Raw genomic sequence first — 22,363 nt, 5'->3', positions numbered from 1 at the left:
CTTGCATCATCACCGAGAGTGGAGAGGGGTGATGGCCAGTATAAAGAGGAGACGGGGAGTGGAGAGACAGGAGCCTGAAGTAATTGGTGGACTGAGGAGGGGGGAAAGATGACAGGCAGGTTGCGCCAGGTGGGGGAGGCCAAGGAGGTGGAGATGGGAGACAGTGACAGGTGGATGATAGATGGAGGCAGAAAAAGAGAAAAAAAATTGAAAGGCTGATGGAGTGAGGTGGGAGGAGGGGAGGGCAAAGGTGGGAGACAGGATGCTACAGATATTTGCACTACCGTTTTATCTTGGAATACTAAATAATAAGTGGAAAGCATATTTTGCTGATCAGAGCTATCAATTTGTCCCGACACCTTAGTCAATAATTTTATTTTCATTCAAAAAAGGACTTGATCATTCCTGTCATTGTTGCTCTATGACAAAATTTCCTTCCCTGTAGCCCCACCAAAGATCCCACGTTCCCATAGCCTGGAATTCAATGAGCCAGCAATTTCAAACCAAGCTTTTATCCATTCCCGTAATCCTGAATTCAATTTCGGCCACTTTTATTTTAATTGTTACAAATGTTTACTTACATATTCTTACGTTCATTTGTCTCTTCCCTTCATCTTTAGTAACTGGGTCTGCTTCCTGAGCGCAGATCACCATCTGAAATTTAGGATCATCTCAGATGCATGAATTTCCACAAATTGCACTGTGATCAAATCCAAAAATATGTGAACCCCATGTACTTAAATACTAAATAAAATTAATACTTCTTTGGTTGGCTTGTACCGGAACATGTTTTTTTCCAGTGGACACTTGTTATAAACCAAAAGTGAATGGAGCAAAATTTTGCTGTTCCGAGCAAAAACTGAAGATTAAAATTAGTTTGAGGTGAAGTTGTAGAAACAAGTGCAAATACACAAGGGTGAGGCAGCTGCAGTGGAGGGACAAAGTTAATGTTTCAACAGTTTCTCTCTTGGTAGATGGTATCAGACTTGCTGAGCATTTCCAGAATATTCTGTTTTTATTTCAGATATTTAGCATCCACACTATTTTGCTTTCCAAATATAGCCATTTAAAATAAAAATGCACAGTCATAGAAAAACTGATCAATAAGACAGTCACAAATCAGTATCATTATCATCAGTGGTAACCTAACCTCTCTGGTAAATACTGGTCTGAAACCCATTTTACAAGCTGCCTGATTTTACACTCCATTGACATCAGAGCTTGTGATTTTATTTATCATTGTTTCATAACTGTGAATTCTTCTTGCACGCCTAGGCTAATGTTCAATGCTAATTTTTTTTGTATCCCCTACCTTTTCATAGGTTTCTCAAAATCGGTCTTTCCCAAACAAAATGGTATTTGTTACCCTTTTTTTACAAATTTGGAGATAGGAGCAAACTTAAAAAATGGACGTGGAATTCTTTAGAGTTTTCCAGCAGTGTTGCATTTCTTTTGCCCATGTCTACTTATTTACTGGAACTGCTATAATGAGGAAACTGGATTGAATTTCGTTCTCTTCAAACCAAATAGCAGGAGAGAAAATTCATCTTATGTCGTGGGTGAGGATAACTTGGCATCTGCTTTTAATCTCTGGCTGAGAAAAGCAACTTACTGATTCTGTTTTCTGCTGCAACCAAAATGAACTCACCCAGCCATATTGAAAACTGTGAATACTCTTCTGGTTAAATTGAATTTATATGCATTTGATTGTGAGATCTGTTTGTTGGTTTCTCTGGGACGTGATGTGTTAGCAGATTTCATAACGATTACCTTTCTTACCAGTGAGAGTAACTCCATTTAGGTTGCACACACGACTGGATGTCATAATGAATGTCAATAATTGACTTTGTCTGAATATTTTATTATACAACCTGGTTACCAAGATGTGCCTGCAATAATCCTAGTGCTTGGGAATGCTCTGGTAAAATTCTTCTATCATTGGCTTGTGCTTGAAAAATATGCACCTTGCAGGTTTAGCTGAAGCTGTGGCTGAAGCTTATGACCTTTTCAACCTGTGCAATAAACTTAGTTTATAGCAAATGAATGCTTAAGACAAATATTTAACCAGTTCCTGGGCCTATTTTTCATATATAGAGACAAGCTTACTTGAGAATTCATGCCTGGTCAGCAATGCCAAACAGACTATACTGTATATCCATGTGAGTGGATTGTACTCTACCTCCAAAGTTCATTCCATTGAAATCGATATAATGGATTTCAGAAGCAAAGTACAATACACTGATGCAACAATGGAGCATGTTTATTGCTACCAACTGTACATGATTTCCAGGCAGATTAAACTTCCTTCTTCTCAGATTTGCTCTACTACCAAGAAGACTGGATACCAGGCCAAAATGGCCTTTTACATTGTATTTAGGCGTTCCCACATAGGTGCCAGTAGTGCATCCTTTCTAGCCAATTGAAGGGTACCATTGACAGTGAACAAAGAGAAATCTGTGGCATTGGCTCTTCCTAAAACAAGGACACAGCTGACCCAGACAAGATATAAAACAGAAAATTCTGGAAATAATCAACAGATCAGACAATATCTCAGCAGGGAGAAACAGAATTAACTTTTCAAGCAATGATAAAAATTATAAATCTGAATCTTACACTCAATTTCTCTCTCCATAGATGCTGCTTACCTAGAGTATTTCCAGCATTTTCTGTTTCAATTTTCATTATCTGTATTTTCTTTTTGCTTTTCTATCCTGGATAAATGAAGAAACTTCAGCAAGATCCTGACAGACAGGCAACACTTTAGAGATTAGGGCTGCCTGCCTCATTTGAAGAGGTTATTAATTAAACTATCAGGGTCAATGACCCAGTGAACAATCTGTTCACTGTGCCCAAGATCTTGAAGAGAATGTTTTCTTTAATCTCCAGCAATGTAATTTGCCTATTTTGTAGTAAAATGCAACTAGGAATATATGATGTCTGAGCAGTACTACATAGTTGGAGATGCTGTTTTCATTTGAAACTTTTAAGTAAAGGCTCTACCTGTCCTTTCAGATGAACATAAAAGATTTCCCTCATACTATCTAAAAATAAGGACACAAACCCTTTAGCACCCTGATTCATATTTATTCCTTAAACAATATCACTAAGATTAGATTACCAGTTCACTTAGATTATTGTTGATTATGTACAAAATGGATCCCATCTTTACCTATACTGCAACAGTAGCCACTCTTCAAAGATATTTCATTGGCTGTGAGAAGCACTTTAAAATTTCAGTAGAATTATATTTCTTTTTATCCCCCCTTCCTTCCTTCCTTCCTTCCTTCCTTCCTGTTAAATATATATGACTAAACCAAAGTGAACAAGTTAAATGAGAAGGGGACCAAGGAAAACTTTGCAACTGAATCAATCCAGTCCCGTGCTTACAGTGTTCTTGGGAGAACTTGAAGTTGTTTTCATCTGATAGTATGAATAAGGGTTTGGTGAAAAGCTATGTAATTGGTAATATTCTCTATATAATGTGCAAGAAAAGGGAAGACATAGAATGGAGTGTTAACACAGAGATCAATGCAAAGAGAAAGTTAATTTATGAAACCTGTATAGATGTCTCTTCCTTCTACATTCCCTTCTGTCTCCAAAATGCTCTTTGAAATTACCATATTGGTGTCTATTCTGCCTGCATATTTATTCTTTGACCTCATAAACTACTACTCCAAGATTCCCCTATACACCAACATTTACTAACACACACAAAATGCTGGAGGAACACAGCAGGTCAGGCAGCATCTATGGAGAGAAATAAACAGTTGACATTTCAGGTTGAGACCCTTCACCAGATCTCAACCTGAAACGACGACTGTTTATTTCCTTCCATAGATGCTGCCTGACCTGCTGAGTTCCTCCAGCATTGTGTGTGTGTTGCTCCAGATTCCAGCATCTGCAGAATCTCTTGTGTCACTAACATTTACTAGTTTCTCATTATTATGTTATTGTATTATTCCTGCAAGAGAGCATTACCTCACATTTTTCACATTGTACTCCACCCATCCCCTTCTCGCCCATTCAATAGCCTGTCCATAACCCTTTACATACCTCTCACAAGCTCCTCACAGCTTGCCCAGCTCTGATCAGGGATTGAATGGGGCTGACATAGTATTGCCCAAAAATTGAATCCTGTGATGAACATGATGGTTCATTATTCATTCCTCAATAATTCATCAGTGACTTATCAGAGAATGAAGCAGTCCAGTTCAAGGAAATGGGATGCCTTACATGAACAGCAAGTGAAATAGAACTTCTGAAGTTCAATCTCCCGGCTGCACTCACTTTGATTAACTTACCTTCTGATCGCAAGAAATTATCAGGCAGAATTCCCGCTGATTTTATTATTCAATAATCCCTGTGGGATGGGAATGCGTTCAGTGTGGAAGGAAGGGGCAATCGGGCTGTGCCTCTCAGTCGATCTCCCGGTAACAATGAAACATATGAAGTATGTGCATGTTTGTGCAATATATGAGATCCTCCAAAAGTAGTCAGATTCAAATTCTCCCACACACCCCTGCTGCTCTATATGGATGTGTGTAATCTTTGATGCCAGTGTTATCAAGGTCAGCTGTGAAGCACCCCATAGTAACCTACTGGTCCATACTCTCAACATTCATACATAAAGAATGGAAGATCGAAGATATACACAATTTTACTCAGGTATAGAACCATGCATGAGAAAAGAAAGGAAATTTTTTTGAAGCAAAGTTAACAAAAACATTAAAGATACATAAGATTAGCTATTCATTTGGTATGCACAATGCACTATAACTGAGATCCTTGTCGAATTGAGTCTACTGGTTGGATCATTTGTTTCAAGCTTACTGCACTTGCTGTTCCCAGGTAGGCTCCCATCCAGTTACTGACCAGCAGGGTCTCAACCCGAAATGTCAACAATTCTTTCTCCCCTACAAACGCTGCTCAACCTCCAGCAGTTTGTATTCCGACCAGACCTGGGTCTGTTTAGTTGGGTTCACAGGGCCCACAACAAGAACAATTATCCAAAATAAAAACAGAAAATGCTGGAAAAACTCAGCAGGTCAAAGACCCTTCATCAGAACTCGGACAGAAAGAAAACATGTTAGTTTTAAGTTGCAGGGAAGATGGGGGACGAATAAATAGGACGAAGGGAATATGCTTCAGTTATATAGGAGATGCATGAGAGCAAATCTGGAGTACTGTGTGCAGTATTGTTTTCCTTATTTCAGGAAGGATGTTAATGTGATGGAAGCAGTTCAGAGAAAGCTTACTAAAGCGATGCTGGAACGGATGAGTTGACCCTTGACATGAGGTTGGACAGACTAGGCATGATCCTGTTGGAGTCTGGAGGAGGGATAAGAGATTTGAATGAAATACATTGGATTCTGATGGTCTTTCATAGGATGGATATGGAAAGGATGTTTCCTCTTGTGGGAGAATCTAAAATGGGGAGTTGCAATTTAAAACTGAGCATTGCCCATTTTAGACAGAGATAAGACAACATTTGTTCTCTCAGAGGGTTGTGAGTCTTTGGAAATGTCTTTCTCAAATGGCAATGGAAGCAGGCTCTTTGAATATTTTTAATGCAAGGGATTGAATGATTACCATGGGTAGACTGAAATGAAGAAATGAAGTTACAATCAGATTAGCTGCAATCTTATTACACAACAATAAAAGCAAGCTTGGGGAGCAGAGTGGCCTATTCCTGCTCCCAATTCATCTGAGGAGGGAAAACATGCATCACCTGTTTTGCGCTATCGCACAAAATCAAAATCTATTTTCAGTGTGTAAGAACACTCTGGGGTCAACTCTAATGTTGAGGTTAATTTTTGTTCCTGCTTCTATTACAATTAATTTCTACCTCCCATCCTTTTCCCTCCCATTCCCACCCCCAGCAACCGTCCTTTCTCTCCTGGAGCTCTTTTTATGTTCCAATTTCATTTATACCTGTCACCTGCAGTTCTATAAGGAACGAGAGACGAGTCCTGATGTCACTTGCACCCATGGGAACTGCATGGGATGCAGCAATAGGGATTCAATCTCACTTTCCCATTAAAAATTGAATATGCTGTTGCTTTCAATTCATCTGCACTTTTTGCCCCTATTGAGATTACCGAGTTCATTAGACTCTGTGCCTTCCTGGTCTGTTTGTGACTGTCAAAGGAAGCCTGTGATTCATGTTTGTCGATACAAACTTGAAATTTCCATCAGTAATGATGTGTTTTGTAGAAATCATCTTAGTGGACAGAATGAGATAGATGACCATTTTATCTCTCAGGAAGGAAATACTAAATCTTTTTGCCATTGTGAATAAAAAATATTATAATGGTAGTATGACTACATTAACCATAACATTTGGAGTCAGTCAATAAATTATATTTTATGCATTAACATCCCACATATATTCAAAATAAAGTATCCCTTTCTTTATAATTGTAAGAGAGAAGGGGAAAACATGCATCAATTGGTGACTATTGTATGACAGGATCTGTTTTGGTATTGACCTATCATGCATTCAAATGTATATTCCACTGTGCTCCACAACTAATGAACAAAGCAACCAATGGAAACCAATAGTCTGGTAGGCAGACATTTATTTGAATCAATTATGTTGTTTGTCTAAAACAAAGTGGGAAGGTAGGTAGGAATTCTCAGAAGTCATGCATGCCTTCCAGTAATATCATCACTGGTGTACATTAATTCACAACTAATTCATATGCTTTTGTTGACTGCTGTATAATTAATGAACACTGCAGTGCAAGCTGCTTAACATCCCATAATTGTTCTAGAATTCCTGATAGAACAAAGTACAAACCCAATGATTGCATTAACCATTACTACAATAATTATTGCTAATAATCATCTTGAAACAGAAGTGAAATGTTGTTAGTATGAAGGAAGATACTGCAAACATTGTCTCTTTATCTCTAATTAATCAAAGCTACTGATGTATAGTTATAAATCTATGAACTATAAAATTTCAAAGTCAATAATGTATGGACATTTAAAATGGCCTAGAGTACCGACTTTAAATAACTGGTTTTCCGATATTTTTACTTTTAGGTGTAATAATGTAATAAAATTTCTTCCCAAAAAATAAACATTGCCTTGCACCTGCACCTTGTCTCAGATCATGCCAATGTTGCTTTGAAATTAAATGTGAGTCAACAATTCCATCAAGTCCTTTTAACACCCTTGATGAAAGGCTTAATGGTATTGTTCAGATCAGCAGCTCACTAGATGTGTAAATCCTAACCTGGTGCAGAGCTTTGCAATGGAAATTTGCAACCTTGACCCTCTGTAATAAGTTGTTTCACTTCAATGTAAATGAATACATTAACAAGGACATTTCTCCTATATTTTATTTGCACTGTATTGTTATTTACTCTCTGGTAAATCAAGAAATAAAATACCATTTATGCCAGACATTTTTTTTCAATGAGTCCCCATTTTGCCATCATCACATTGTGTCCCTTGATAACTTGCAGGCGCATAGCTGGATGTCCTTAGTTTGCAGGTTCTTTTTCAAATCTAATCTGACTGTGTTGTTTACAAAGATTGTCCATAACTTGGAAACTAGTCATTTAGAACCCAGAAGTAGTTAGCTATTTCATGAATTAGCTTTCCAATTTCAAAACATAGGATTAGATTTTACCTAATTCATGCAGATGTCAAATTGTACTATCAACATTGTCCACTGGGTGAATTTATATAGTGATGCGCAAATCATCCTCTACTGTTTGCTTTTCAATTTTATTGGTGGATTGTGCTGAGGGAAGGAGTATATTATCCAGTTGAAATTATTTGGACAAATCAATGAAGGTCGATGGTACTGGTCCTTTACTGTTATTTTATTAAAATAAACCTATGGTTTAAAAATGAACTTTACAAACAAGGGTTCTTCCTGTGCAGCAGAAAACTGTATGAGGCATGAAGGTTATTTGATCCCAAATAGCCTGGTTTAAAAAAATCCAGAGTAAATGAACCACATCAAGACAAAATATTATGTAGTGCATCTCAGTTTATTCTGCTTTACATGCTGAATTATTATTGGTATATTTTATATGTAATAACAAAACTGTTCAAGGCAATTTTAAAAGTATCTGTGGTGTGATTATTTCTTTTTAAAATCCAGAAGGCTGATTGTTTTTATGCTTAACAGCAGCTCCTTCAATCATGTTCAGTCCTACTACTTTGTAATTATTTCACCAATTGGAGAAACAAGTTTAAATGGAAAATTATCCATTCACTTATCCTTACCAAACAGTTCTGTGCTCACAATCCTTAAAGTTTTTGATTGGCTTGGAGCTGTGGGCATGAAGAATAGAAATATATGTCGGGCTGATTTTTTTTTCATTTCTGGAGGAAAAGGAAGTCCTGCGGCCCCTGGAGTAAAGGCCTGTATTGTGCACAGAAACTAGTGCCTAATTCCCCTGGGGTAAAGGCCTGTGTGTGAGCAGAGACTAGTCCCTAATTCCCCTGGGGTAAAGGCCTGTATGTGCACCGAGATTAGTCCCTATTGCCACTGTAGTAAGGACCTGTATGTGCACAAAGAGTGGTCCCCGGTACCTCTGCAGTAAGGGTTCATGTGTGAACAGAGACTTGTTCCTGAAGTGGATATACTGTACTTGCTAACAATCCAACATAGGCGTTCCAGCTCATCACAATTTAAATTTAGCTCAGATTTAAAAGGTCCTAAATGAAGAATTTCTGATGATAATAACAATCAATTTATTTCCTAGTTAGCCAATGTGAATCATTACAATCCCACTTTCAATAGCGTAACTCTAATTAAGCAATTTATGACTGCAAATATATTCTTGTGTACGCAGCCTAGGGTGATACAGGATTTGCTGTTACCCAACTAACATGCAGTACAATTGCACTTGATATGATTGATAAGTCTTGATAATTAAAAGGTCCTTACATTGTTTTAATACTGGAAACATTACTGTGTGAAAACAGCTGTCAGTTACTTTGGTTTTCTGTCAGCTCACTTCAGACATATAATTTGAAGAATCTGTGCCATGTCTGCCTGAAATGCGAAGTACAAGCGTGAGTCTCAGAAACTTTTAGATATCAAGAGTATTCAGCAGCCAGTGCTGTGCGGGGGAATAATAAGACATATGCTCAACTATTTAAGATTGCAGTCTTCATGAGGAATACAGCCAGCACATTTTATCAAAGTTCAGAGGAGCTATTCATCAATATCTTTATCACATCAGCAATTCTTTGGGTTAATCTCAGAACATGTGAATATAAGAATTTAAGAAATAAATAGAGGAATATGCAATTCGGGCCCTCATGCCCATTCCACCATTCAATAAGATCATGATGTTAGTCATGTTTTTACCTCAGTGCCACTTTCCTGCACGAGTTCCATATCCCTTGATTCACACTATATCTGAGAATCTATCCATTACTGTCTTGAATATACTCAGCAACTGAATTTCCACAGCCTCTTGGCTAGAGAATTCCAAAGGTTCACCACCCTCTGGGTAAAGAAACTTCTCATCTCTGTCCTGAACAGCCATCCCTATTCTGAGACTATGATCTCTGGTTCTAGACACCCTCGCAAGGCAAAACGTCAACTCCACTTCTGCCCTGTCAACCCCAATAGGAATTTTGTATGTTTCAATGAGATCATCTGTCATTCTTCTAAATTCAAGAAAATGTATGCCCAGTCTGCTTAACCTCTCCTTATACGACAAACCCTCCATTCCACGAATCAACCTGGTGAACTTTTGCTGCATTTCCTCTATTGCAAGTATATCCTTCCTTTGGTAGGGAGAACAGATCTGTGCACGATATTTCAGATGCAGTCTCACCACAATCCTATATAATTGGAGCCAGATGTCTCTCCCCTTGTACTCCAATCCTCTTACAATAAAGGCCAACATATCATTTGCCTTTCTAACACCTTAATGAATGTTCAGGTTAGCTTTCAGTGATTCAAGTGCAAGGACACCCAGGTCCCTTTGAACATCAGCACCTACCCTGAACCCATACCAATATGTTAACTTCAATCCTGTTTGCTCTAATTTTGAGTGATAATCTTGTGGCACCTCAGTGAAGGCCTCCTGAAAATCCAAATACACCACATCCACTGATTTCCCCCCATCTGTTCTGCTCATTACAACCTCTAAAAACAGATTTTTCAAACATGATTTCCCCTTCATCTGCCCAATGCTATTATAACTTTTCTAGGTGCCTTGTTACCACTTCCTTAGTAATTAATTCCTGCATGTTCCTTATCATTGACTTCCATACTACAGTTCCAAGGTTTTCTATATTTCCTTACAACTAGAAGGAGGCCACTTGCCTATCAAACCTACACTGGCTCATAGCTCAATCCCATTCCTGCGCTAATTTTCCCTACAACCTATTCTTCCTTCATTCCCATCAACTCTACCACCCACACTACACTAGGGGCAATTTACAGCAGCCAATTAACCTACCAACCCACATGTCTTTGGGATGTGGGAGGAAATCAGAGAACCGGAGGGAAACCCACGTGGTCACAGGGAGAAAGTGTAGATCTCACAGAGACAAGACCAGAGGTCAGATTTGAACCCAGGTCACTGGAGACATGAGGTGGTAGCTCTATTAGCTGCGCCACTGTGCCACCCACTTTCACTCTCTGGATTTTCTGGAGAAAGATGACTCTTAAATGGAAATTCATATTTGTTCACAATATATCATGAAGTTGCCCAGAAAATCAAAGCACCCTCCCCAACAAAGCATTCTTTTAACAGACGCATGGATCAGCAGATAATCCAGCAAGGAGACAAGTCTGTAACCCCAACAATAGGAACTTTCCCTACAAAAAGTTAAATGTATATACTTCCTTCAATCAATTAAACCCCACAATCCAAAGGAGTAAGATTAGGTCAGAGAGTAGCTTAAAAAATGTGCATGACAGGATTTGAGTTGAATAGAATGATTTGTGATTGGCTTTAAGGGCAGATGTCAACATATGGAAAGTAAAATGTAATATAATTGACAGAGCTATTTAAAATATTTATTTTACAGAGCTCCTTTGACAGGTTTTTTTTTTAAAAAAGTACAACCGTGACTTTTCTCTCTGTTACACAGAAGAGTCGATATACTGTTACACGCCGAGCAATTTCACCCGTGACCAGGCTTTGTACGCCAGAGGTTACTGTTGGACTGAGCTGAAGGATGCTGTGCCAGGGGTTGAAGCCAGCCAGAGGCCTTCCTTGTTTGAACACAAGTTCCTTCCTTATGCACTTCTTGCCTTTGCTGGGATCATGTACATCCCTGTCCTGGGCTGGGAATTCCTGGCCTCTACCAGGCTGACTTCCGAACTGAACTTCTTGCTTCAGGAGATTGACAATTGCTATCACCGTGCTGCTGAGGGACGGGCTCCGAAAATCGAGAAGCAGATCCAATCTAAAGGGGCAGGTATCACGGAAAAGGAAAAAAGGGAGATCATTGAAAATGCAGAGAAGGAGAAGAGTCCAGAGCAGAACCTTTTTGAGAAATACCTGGAACGGCGAGGGCAAAGCAATTTCCTGGCTAGATTATATCTCTCGAGGCAGTTGTCAGTTGTATTTTTGAGTGTCATCCCAATCACCTATCTCTGCACTTACTACGCAAATCAAAAGCAGAATGAATTCACCTGCCCCTTGGGGGAGCCCCCAGACTTGTCCAGTAATGAGATGCTCCATGTCCGTGTCAACTGCAAACTGCCTTCAGTGCAGATGCAGCGCATTATTGCCATTGTAGACATTGTTCTGCTCTGCTTCATAAACCTCATCATTTTGATAAACCTAATCCACCTTTTTATAGTTCGAAAATCCAACTTTATTTTTGATAAACTACACAAAGTTGGAATCAAGACTAAAAAACAGTGGCAGAAGTCACAGTTTTGTGACATTAACATTTTAGCAATGTTTTGCAATGAAAACCGTGATCATATCAAATCACTGAATCGCTTGGATTTTATCACAAATGAGAGTGATCTCATGTATGACAATGTTGTCCGGCAGTTGCTGGCTGCTCTGGCCCAATCCAACCATGATGTTACTCCAACAATGAGGGATGCAGGGATTCAGACAATTGACCCCAGTGTCGACCCAGCTGACATCGATGCCAACGAGCAACTCATCATAAAGAGGCCCAGAAAGAAAATGAAGTGGATTCCAACCACAAACCCACTGCACCAGCCTTTCAAAGAGCCTTCGGCTGCCTTGAAGTTTGAGAACAACAAAGGAGACAAGCCCAAACCAGTGAGACGCAAGATGGCAACAGATGGCCTTGCAGCTCCTCTACTCGACTCCACTCCAAAGTATTTCCAAGATCAATCTTCAAATAAAAGTGAAGGGAACATCCCTGTAAATAGTGAGAAAAAGCATAGTCGCCACTTGTCTTTGGATGTTCATCCTTATATTCTTAACACCAAAAAGACGAAGCCTGAAAATCAGGAAAGTTGCACATCTAAGAGTCAAGAGGGAGACTTCTTGCATTCAGAAGAGAACATGCTGGCGCATGTGGCATCTCCTATCAAAGGTGAAGTGTGAGTTTACTGAATATTATTTGGCAGAAACAGTCTTAAAGGAATGGGCAATTGGAGTGTAATGTTTTGACTGTGGTTACTTGCTTAACATGTATTGGAATATCTCTGCAGGGTGCCTTATGTACTTTAATTGCATTATCTAGAAGTTACAGAACCATGTCACATAGAGCTTTACCTCAGAGGTTGGACATGAGGTTGTGATACATGGCATTTACAGGGACTGAAGTTGAGGTGACCAATGAGATGTTCTTCCCTCCCTGTGTGTTGAACGTTTACCATTGGGGTTTCAAACCCAGACCAGTACGAGTGCTCCTCTTCCACTCAAAGTGAAATAGAAATCTTTAAAATGAATTATCCTTTTAGTTACACACTGAAGACAATAGCATTCTGCAAATTAGACATAGTTTGGAGTATATCTTGTCAAGGGAATAATTTGGAGTAAAAGGAATAATTTGCACCATCGGTGTAAAGACCCTCACAACATCTGGTCATGACAAAGGTTTGGTGGATTACTATCTAAACATACATAGCTTGTATTCTTAATTTGAAGAAACCTGTACTTTTCCATATGCACAATTTTTTCAGCCAATTATTCATATTAAAATTTCATGTTTCTACCATGATATATTGTGAGTTCTGTGTAAATCATGATAATTAATGTTATCTGTAATTTATTTCCTTCTCATCACTATTTTTGTTCTTTTAACTTTTTCTTTTCAATTGGTAACCTGGATTGTTTTCTGTTTTCAATGTTGACAATCGTATCGTGCAAAAGCATCTCATCTCTTTTTAGTTATTTGCAGTCACATTTCATAGAAAAAGATTCCAGCTAAAATAAGGTAAGCTTGTGAGATTGTTGCACACCCAACCTACCATATGTGCTGAAGGATAAAGCATTTATGACAACAAGCATTTGCAAAGCTCATTAAACAGTCAGCAACTTATTCAGAAGCTTAATTCACAACCACAGGAGATATCCTCACCCTTCCTTCACACTGCATCAATGCATACTTTGAGTTTCTGAACATTCAGATCGATTGATGCTCACTCTCCCAATATTACATGATCCCCATCCAATGAACTGACACCATTCTAGAGGCCTGATGTGGAAACCTTTATATAAACAAGACAAGTCAACATGCACAGACCAATTTCTGATAAAAAGGACTGAGCTTCCAAGAAGCAACCATGTGATAAAGGCTCAAATCGACATACAATAGAAATGGTTTATCGATTCACATGATTATTTGGGTGTTTCTCAGCACCAGTGATACTCCTTGCCACAAAAGTCATGGTCTGCTTCAAATGCCACACCTGGAGTCTCATACTCCTCACTCTTGCTGCCCTTCCACCATCAGAGGATGCCTTTGCTTCCTTCCAATGTTCTGCGTACTGCAAGGGCAGCTCTGCCCTGTTCTTACCACCCACTGGATCCCTTTAGCTACCTGCCCACTCCCTTTCACTTTGTGGGTTTCTTCAGAGAAAGAAACAAGTACTACAGTGACAAACAGGAGAAAGAACCACAGCAGAAAATAGAAAATGAAATAAGAGAAACTGAAGGGACAAAGCACGGAGAAAAAAGAAAATTATGTGAGGAAAAAGAAGAATCATAGAATCATGCTCCAAAACAGGTGACTATTTGGGCAGTTGTAGTTATATTAGCTCCTTGAAAGAGCCTTGAAATTAATTTCAATCCTCTTTTTTTCTGAGTACTGGAAACTTTTTCTTATCAAGTATATATCCAATTCTTTTTTAGAGATTTCATCAAATCTTTCATATGCACTTTCCAAATCACTGTGTATATTTTTAAAAAAACCTCTTCATTAGCCCTAATTCCTTAAAATTCTCTGGTTACCAACTCTACTGCTGGTGAAAAGAGTTCTCCTAAATGATTTAATTAAAACCCATGATAAATCTCTTGTTCATTCTCTCTAAGTAGAACACCCCAGATTTCCAGTCGTTCCACCTAACTGAAGTTCCTCATCCCCAGTACCCTTGCAGTAATCTCTGCTGAACTCTCTCCAACGCATCCTTCCAACACGGCATCCTTTCTAAAATTTGCTTCCCAGAATCAGGCATTAATCGAGCCATAATCTATGCCTTATACACATTTAGCATCAGATCCTTGCTTCCGTACTCTGTGCATTCATTTATAAGGTCCATTTGCTTTGTTTATAAACAGTCTCATCAACTTATTTGTTTCCTTCATACATTTGTGTAAGTAAACATCCAGGCCTCTTTGGTCTGGATGAGAGGAAGAGAGGGAGAAAGAAAGAAAGAGCATCAAGATGAAGGGAAGAACACATAAAGAACTGTGAGACTGAAACAGAACCGGTGAAGGAAATAAAGAAATAGATGATTTTATTTCAAGAGAACCAGAAATAAAAGAGAAGATGGAAAGAGACAGAGAATTACTTTGGAAACTTACCACCACCTTGATTCATAGTTGACAGAGTTGATGAAACTACCAAACCCAGCCCAACCTAACCAAATGATCTGAAAAATTGAATTAGCCATTTATCTTACATAGCAGCTGGAATCCCTTCTCTACCAATATTGCTGAATGGATTTTGAACTTCATAACAGCAATTTGTATTCCAAAAGACAGGACGATGAGGATTAGGAGGCCGCAAGGGTTAAGTGGTAGTAGGGTGTGGAAACATCGAGAGAAGGGTGTTTCATTTCAGCAGATGACAAGAACAGAGAGGAAATAGAAGGGTTATGTGAACAGACAACATTTCAGTATATGTATTAGTTACCCATCCCTAGGTACTCTCTATTGTATGAGGATAGGGGCCTCTTGAAGTGGGAACATAGTGTGGAGAATGGAGGGACAAAACATGGTTCCAGTCAAGTAATAGGACCCAGTATACACTCAGGCATATCAGTTTGGCAGTAGATCCACTGGCACATCAATAAATATATGCAAGTTGTAACGTAGCAACTCTGCTTTGGCAATAAAGCAATAATGTAACTGACGCAGGTCACAGACTCACACACCAACAGCCTAAAGAAAACCTGCCCCAAGCATTGCTATGGGAATCTCTTCTCTTAATCAGAATACTCTCTCACAGTAGGAAAAACCTGTCTGTGCAGCATGAATTATTGCACACCTGACTGAGTAACACTGTTACCAGGCAGGCAGGAACTCAAGATAAAAGGGAAGCTGTGACGACTGCAGTAAAAGGGAAGAATAGGTCATATTGACACTGGCGGAAATACATGGGCAGTCTCACACCCGTTGACACTGCAGCATTAAAGGTCCTGCAGCTGAAAATGCAATAAAGAAGAATGAAGTTCCTGGTGCTAAATAAATGCAGACACTCAACTCTAACAACTTGCAAATGAGGAAGGAATACAGTGGCATTTTTAAAAAAATTATTCTCAGGATGTGACATCATTACTAAGGACAGGTTTTGTTGCCCATGTCTAGCTAAGTTCAAGCCCATGGACCTGGTATCTCGGGGTCCTTCAATGAGGTGGAGGTGTGGATTCAGAAACTATTACCACAGCAGCCACAGAATACCTGTGGTGGATGGGGTGGATGCTTAGGCTGGTGAATGACCTGCCAATTATCAGGAGAAATGGGATTGGGCAGAAGTGGGGGTCATGTGACAGTTCAGCCATGATCTCATTGAATGGCAGAATGGATGGATGCGGTAATAAGGCCCATGTTTGCTTTTATTTTTGATGCTACCAAGCACAGAGCAAACCAAAATTGAGAACTGCCATTACTTCCATTGCACCTTTACACAAACTTTCCTTTTACCTAAGCTGGAAGCCCTACTTTCTAGAAAACAAGAAAACTTTTTTTAAATTGCTCTTGGGATGTAGGCAAAGCCCAGATTAATCAGTCATCCTTAATTGACCTTGGGCAGGTAATTGAGGCAGTTGATATTTTACATGGCGTGTTACACTTTCCAAGCCAGGATTTGCTCTGCAGTTAAGGTGTCTCATTGAAGTCAAATCCATAGATACAGGTATATTTTATTCAGATGCGCTGACAAGGTTAGCATGTAACACCCATCCTGTTCACCTGAAAGTCAATCACTGAGTGTATCTTCTTCAAACAATGTGAACTCCATAACAATCTATGCAATTGAACCACTATTTTCTTTTCTTAAATAATGGCCATATGATACTCATTGTATTTTAGATAAATCTAGTTACAGCTTAAGCAATTTTGGATTATATACAGTCAGTTCTGCTATTATTGAGGCCATACTAAGGGTAATGACTAAGGTGCTGAGAGAGAACATGTATTTGGCTAGGGATATGTCATCAAAGGTTGAGGTGAGGGCTGGTGAAGCAAATTGACAAATGGATAAGAATCTTGGCAAAACAAAAACTGAATTCTAGGCTGCTGGGCATTTTAAAAGTGGTTTTCTATGTGAGTTGAGGGAGAAGTTATTTTGAAATGTTCAATGCATAATGATGCAATGTCAGAGGACATAAGGAAATGTTTCTGCTGAAGGATGAAAAAAAGATGCCTTTGTCCTTGATGGAATTAGAGAGACCATAGTAGATGACATGATCAAGGAGAGATCATATGACAATAAAGTATATAATAGATCCTTAATGTTTATGAAATGTGCTCTTTTATACTTTTCATGTCTAAGTCAGGCTTTTCCTTTATTTTTACAGAGCCCTATTTATATTTTACTTTGATGTTTCTGCACCAAGATTTAAGACAAATTCTATATTCTTAGATTTTTTAATAAAAAAAACAGAAATGAATGTTACGTTCTGATAATCTGAAGTAATGATTACACACTGGATTATGCACATTTTCTTGCAGGTTTTGATTATCTATTTGTAATTATAATGGTTAAAAAACAAATGAAAATATTAAAAAGAAAGTTTAATGTCTTCTTTTCATGGCTGTTTGAACTCTAACAAGTTATTTCTCATAGATAGTAATCTGTCTGAAGGAGGTGCTACAAGCAATATTAAATGTTCATCAGAGAGCTGCCTAACTCTACCTGACAGTAGACCTTATGGTACCAACTATATGAACAACTTGCCTACTGTAGAAAAAGATATTCACGAAACAAGATCACAATTCAACCGTAACCCTACTCTCCCACTAATCGACATCCAGAATATTCAAACGCTCTATGAAGACCACGAGGATGAAGCATTTGCCCCCAGCTTGCTAAATGCAAAAGTAATTTCCTCTGCAAATACAGAAGATCTACCCATACGTTCACCAGAGAAGATATTACTCACTACATTTGAAGACCCTATAGTAATGGTTAGCACAATAGAATATTAGCATATTAGGTATGCTGTCGCATTATTCCTTTCACATGGCTGATATTGCGTCATTGAAAGATGACATTGGCACAAGTAATAATGTCTCCATCAGTTTAGGTAACACATAAAGCAAATAGTGCTCTCAATGTGTCGATGTGAGTTTCATTAGATGCAAGATAACCAACAGGCATGTTTCCTAACCCAGAAAAAATATCTTTTAAGTCAACAAGCTCTCAAGACTCAACAAATTTTATGGTGCTTAGCTTTACTAATTGTGTTTTGGGTTTAAAAATCTATCCTAAAACTGCCAGCAATGTGATGCAACAAAGAAGTGATGGACTAACAACTGGAGTTTAAAGGCGAATGGTTGATGGACTATAATGAGCAGGGTTTTTCTGTCAGAATGCATGAACATGCCAGTGCTGTTGAAAAGACACTGTCAGAGAAAATAGAATGAAGCAATCTTCACTGGTTCTTTGTTAGATATACCAATAAAGAACCAATAAATGTTTACACAGTTTATTTTTACACATTTTTTAATAGAATATCGTTACATAAGAAGAAAACTACTTCATAGCACAAAAATGCAATAAACAGAGGTGAGATTCACAAAACTCCAAAGCAGCTGTAACCTCCAGTTTTCACTTAAGTTTTTAAAGACTTTTACACCTCCCATTTTTATTTCAAGAAAATTTTATGCTAATCGGTAGAGTGACGTTATAATTCTATATTCCATTTCTTAGGAAACACAAATGCATCCGCTGTACGAGTGAAGGATAGCAATAAGTGTTGTCTATATGTACTCAATGAGATGTAAAAGTCACCATTCTAAATGTTACCATTTGTGTAACCAGCAAGTCATGGCCATTTCTTCCACTTCACTGATCTAATAATATTCCACATGTCAGCTGTGCTCTTGGCTTTAATGGCACCATCCAATACTGTAATTCAATGCTTATTGCTGTTAGTTACATTTCACTCTGTATAAATTAATAGATTCAGCCTAGCTTTAACAGGATCATAACACATAATGCACTGGGACTTCAATACCACCGAGTGTTTTATAACATTCTAACAAAATGGTGAGAGTGCTTAGATGGGAAATTGGTTTCAATTCAAGAACCAGAGTAAGTACAAGTGCTGGATAGTAAAATCTTGAGGAATCCTGGAAACCGGATCAAACATCTTACCTAGTTAGTGCTGATATTACTGCTGTAGAGCCCCCTCGTGCTTCTCTATGATGACAGATAGAGAAGTAGTATGTAATCATTCTTCAAGACCACCAGGAGCCAGGCTAAGAACTGCTGATTATACCACAACAGACACAGAAATATAGAGAAGAGTATTCTCCATCCAATTTGCGCCAAATTCAGCATGGGGTCTTAAAACAAACATCAGGCTTCAGATTAACTAATTCAAAGAGGCTCATAGTCAGAAGTGTTTATTTGATCTTGCTGGCTCCAGGATGTCCAGTGGATATCAGTAGATAGCATTCAAGTTGGAAAGATGAATTATGTTTCTGTTTCCTTAACCCAGAGCTATTGGTTCCAATAATTGTGTCAGTTGTACAGCTGGCTTTATGTCAATTTAGAGATTAATGGAATATAATCTAGGACCATCTCCTGGGATATTCTTAGTTTAAGGAAAATCTACCAGTGCACTTACCTGGTAATGAGGGCAAGGAAATGAATTTTTACTTTGCTTTGTATACAATGATCACTTCTGAGCCATGATGCCTGCTGGGTAGCATTATTTCTTTAATTTTATAACAATTCTGCTACAAAAGCTATGATAAAACTTTAGTTACTCAAGGATAATGCTTCATTATATTGGGAATTGGACGGATGAGTAATTGAAATTCATTCTGTTCTTCAGGTTCCCACATAAAAGATATTGAGAATTAGCTACGCCAAAATGGTTTAGCACCCTTCCCAGCCTCTTGAACGTGTTATTACAAACACCGTGGTTTAGGGACCATGGTGTGAAATTAGTCAGAAACCAGAAGCAGCCTACTCTAACTGCATAGTCTCATCAGTGGTTCTAAAAGGGCCTCTCAGCTACCAAAAGCAAAATAAGTTCACCTACACTTCTCCTAGCTCTACAATATCACCTTGTTTATCATACCAACTTCATGGCCTACCCAGGATACTCTGGGCCCATCTGGTGCCTAGTAGTTAAAAGTGATTGCATTTTAAGACCAATTTCAGCAGATGAACATTTTAAGTTCATGTTGCAACCATAATGCTAGTTTCCTACTTAAAAAATAATCTATTAATCATTGTGAGACATGATAAGTCTCTCTTACAAGATCACACAGGTATATAGTGAAACCCCTTTTGCAGAGAGCCTTATTCAAGCAATTAAAACACTATCTGTTTAACAAATATTCTTCTCTCATTATTTACTATTGCTTGTTGTGATTCAGTAAGTTATATAGAAAAGAATCATTGAATGACTTGGACATGTTGTTACAATGAAAATATCTTATGTCCTCTCACTTGTCTCCTACCCAAACCAAATTGTTACCAACTACTGCATCACAAGACATGTCATTTTAAGCAACAAAGATTGTATACCTGAGTATTGGTCAGCTGACTGAAGTTAACAAAGAAACAATAGCCTAGAAATTAAAGCCACTAAAAGTGTTAACACTTATCAGCAAAGCAGAACTTCATCTTTTATTGCTAGTGGTATTGCTAAATAAATACAAGAGAATTGACCACCAATTGTACCCTGCTCCTCACATCCAATTCTATTGATTTCAGTGGAAGCAAAGGTGCTTTGGTGAGTTTAACCAGATTCTCCCGCACATATAGCACCAGTAACTATACACAAATTTCTAACAATATATTCAATTCCTATTTTCTGGGATATAACTCATTTAAAATAATATAGTTAATGCCACCATTATAAAAGAAAGGAATTTGATTCAATTGTGTCATGGACTCAGACATTACCATTTTGCAAATTAACATGTTTCAGTCTCAGACCACAGTATCTCAATATGGTTATAGCACAAAATAAGGTCATTAGGCCATCAAATCAGTATACCTCTATCCAGGAGCAATCAGCTAATCCTACTTCCTGCATTCTCCACATAGACCTACAAACTTCTTTCCTTTCTGATACTAATCCAGCTCCCATTTGAATGCTACTATCGAATCTGCCTCACATGGCAGACCCTGACTTCTTGTGTGTGTAAAACAAAATTCCTTAGGGTCATTTTTAATTTTTTGTCACCACCATAATTCAATGTCCCCAGTTTCTTAACACCCCAAAACAATTAGAAACAATTTCTCTATACTGTATGTAATCTGTCCATTGTGTTAATAATTTTAAATACACTCCATCAGATCCTTTTGCAACCTCCATTGTTCCAAGAAGAATAATCCCAGCTTTTTTGATCTATCCACATAACAGGGTAGCACAGTGGTATTACAGGTTCAATTCTGACCTCTGGTGTTGTTTCTGTGACTGCAAGAGTTTCTCCTGGGTGATCCAGTTTCCTTCCACATCCCAAACACAAGCTGGTTGGTAGGTTAATTGGTTATTATAAATTACCCCTAATGTGGGTGGCTGTGGAAGAAATGAGGAGGGAGCAGGAGGGGAGAAAGGGCGGTGCGATCAATGGGCGTGTGTGAGAGAATAGGTTACAGAGAAATAAGTGAGGGAAAATATATGATAGGACTGCTCTGAGAGTTGGCAATGACTCATTGGGCTAAAAGGCCTCTTTTAAAATCAGAAGAAAATATATAACATGAGAAATATAATAAAAATCCCTAACACCTGGATCAACTTTGGTAAATCTCTGCTGCATCCTCTCCACAAAGCCTAACATCTTTTCTAAAGTGCAATGCCCAGAACTTGAGACAATGCTTCAGTAATGACTGTTCAAGTATTTCAGAAAGTTTCGTCATGATTTCCCTGATGCTGTACTCCATGCTTCCATTTGTAAAACCCAGTAGTCCATATGTTTTTTTAACCACTTTCTGCACTTTTCCCACTAATTTCAATGCCCTGTTGAAATATATACCTGTTGCCATTCACCATTCTATAACTGAGAGTCCCAATAACAGAATCATTCAATTGTTTGTTCTGATGGAGTTCTATCCAATACTAAATACTTCCAGTATCACAAAAACTAAACTCACCAAAAAAAAATGCAAAATTAACCATCAAGCACATTATTTTTATGCAAAAAGAAAGGAGAGCAATAGTCTTTGTAGAAGAAACTATACAGACATTAATGGTTTAAGAGATAGGTGTTGATTTACCTCCTTCAACACAGCCTTTCAAGACAAGAAAATGTGCCTTAACATTGTCCTCATTTGATTTCAATTTGTGTCAAAGTACAGCCCTAGACTCAAAAATACAACTGAAGTTAAAGCGGGTGGACATGACCATAAGTCACCATAAACAATATGATGCAAAGTAAACAACTAACTCAATGATCAAAGCTTCAACCATTTGATTATGAAGACAGTCATTGCAATTTTATGAACCTGCATGTTTTCTAATTTACAATACTAATGTCATAAAAATATTCAAGGAATATAAAAATCAGAGCAGGGCCTCTGTGAAGAT

General features: G+C 38.2%; 1 protein-coding gene across 1 annotated transcript in view; it reads left to right on the top strand.

Annotated features, from left to right (window-relative positions):
* panx2 (pannexin 2) overlaps positions 1-17,798 on the top strand; it is a 36,401-nt gene extending 18,603 nt beyond the window's left edge. Inside the window, exons 3-4 of the mRNA XM_052034151.1 lie at positions 11,080-12,516; positions 17,437-17,798. Of these exons, the coding sequence (XP_051890111.1) occupies positions 11,080-12,516; positions 17,437-17,798 (1,799 nt within the window). The remainder of the gene's footprint in view (positions 1-11,079; positions 12,517-17,436) is intronic.
* The last annotated feature ends 4,565 nt before the right edge of the window (positions 17,799-22,363 follow it).

The sequence above is a fragment of the Pristis pectinata genome, chromosome 19 (genome assembly GCF_009764475.1).
Source record: "Pristis pectinata isolate sPriPec2 chromosome 19, sPriPec2.1.pri, whole genome shotgun sequence".
Lineage (NCBI taxonomy): Eukaryota > Metazoa > Chordata > Chondrichthyes > Rhinopristiformes > Pristidae > Pristis > Pristis pectinata.
Note: the sequence above shows the minus strand (reverse complement) of the source record. Positions and strands in the feature narration are given on the sequence as shown.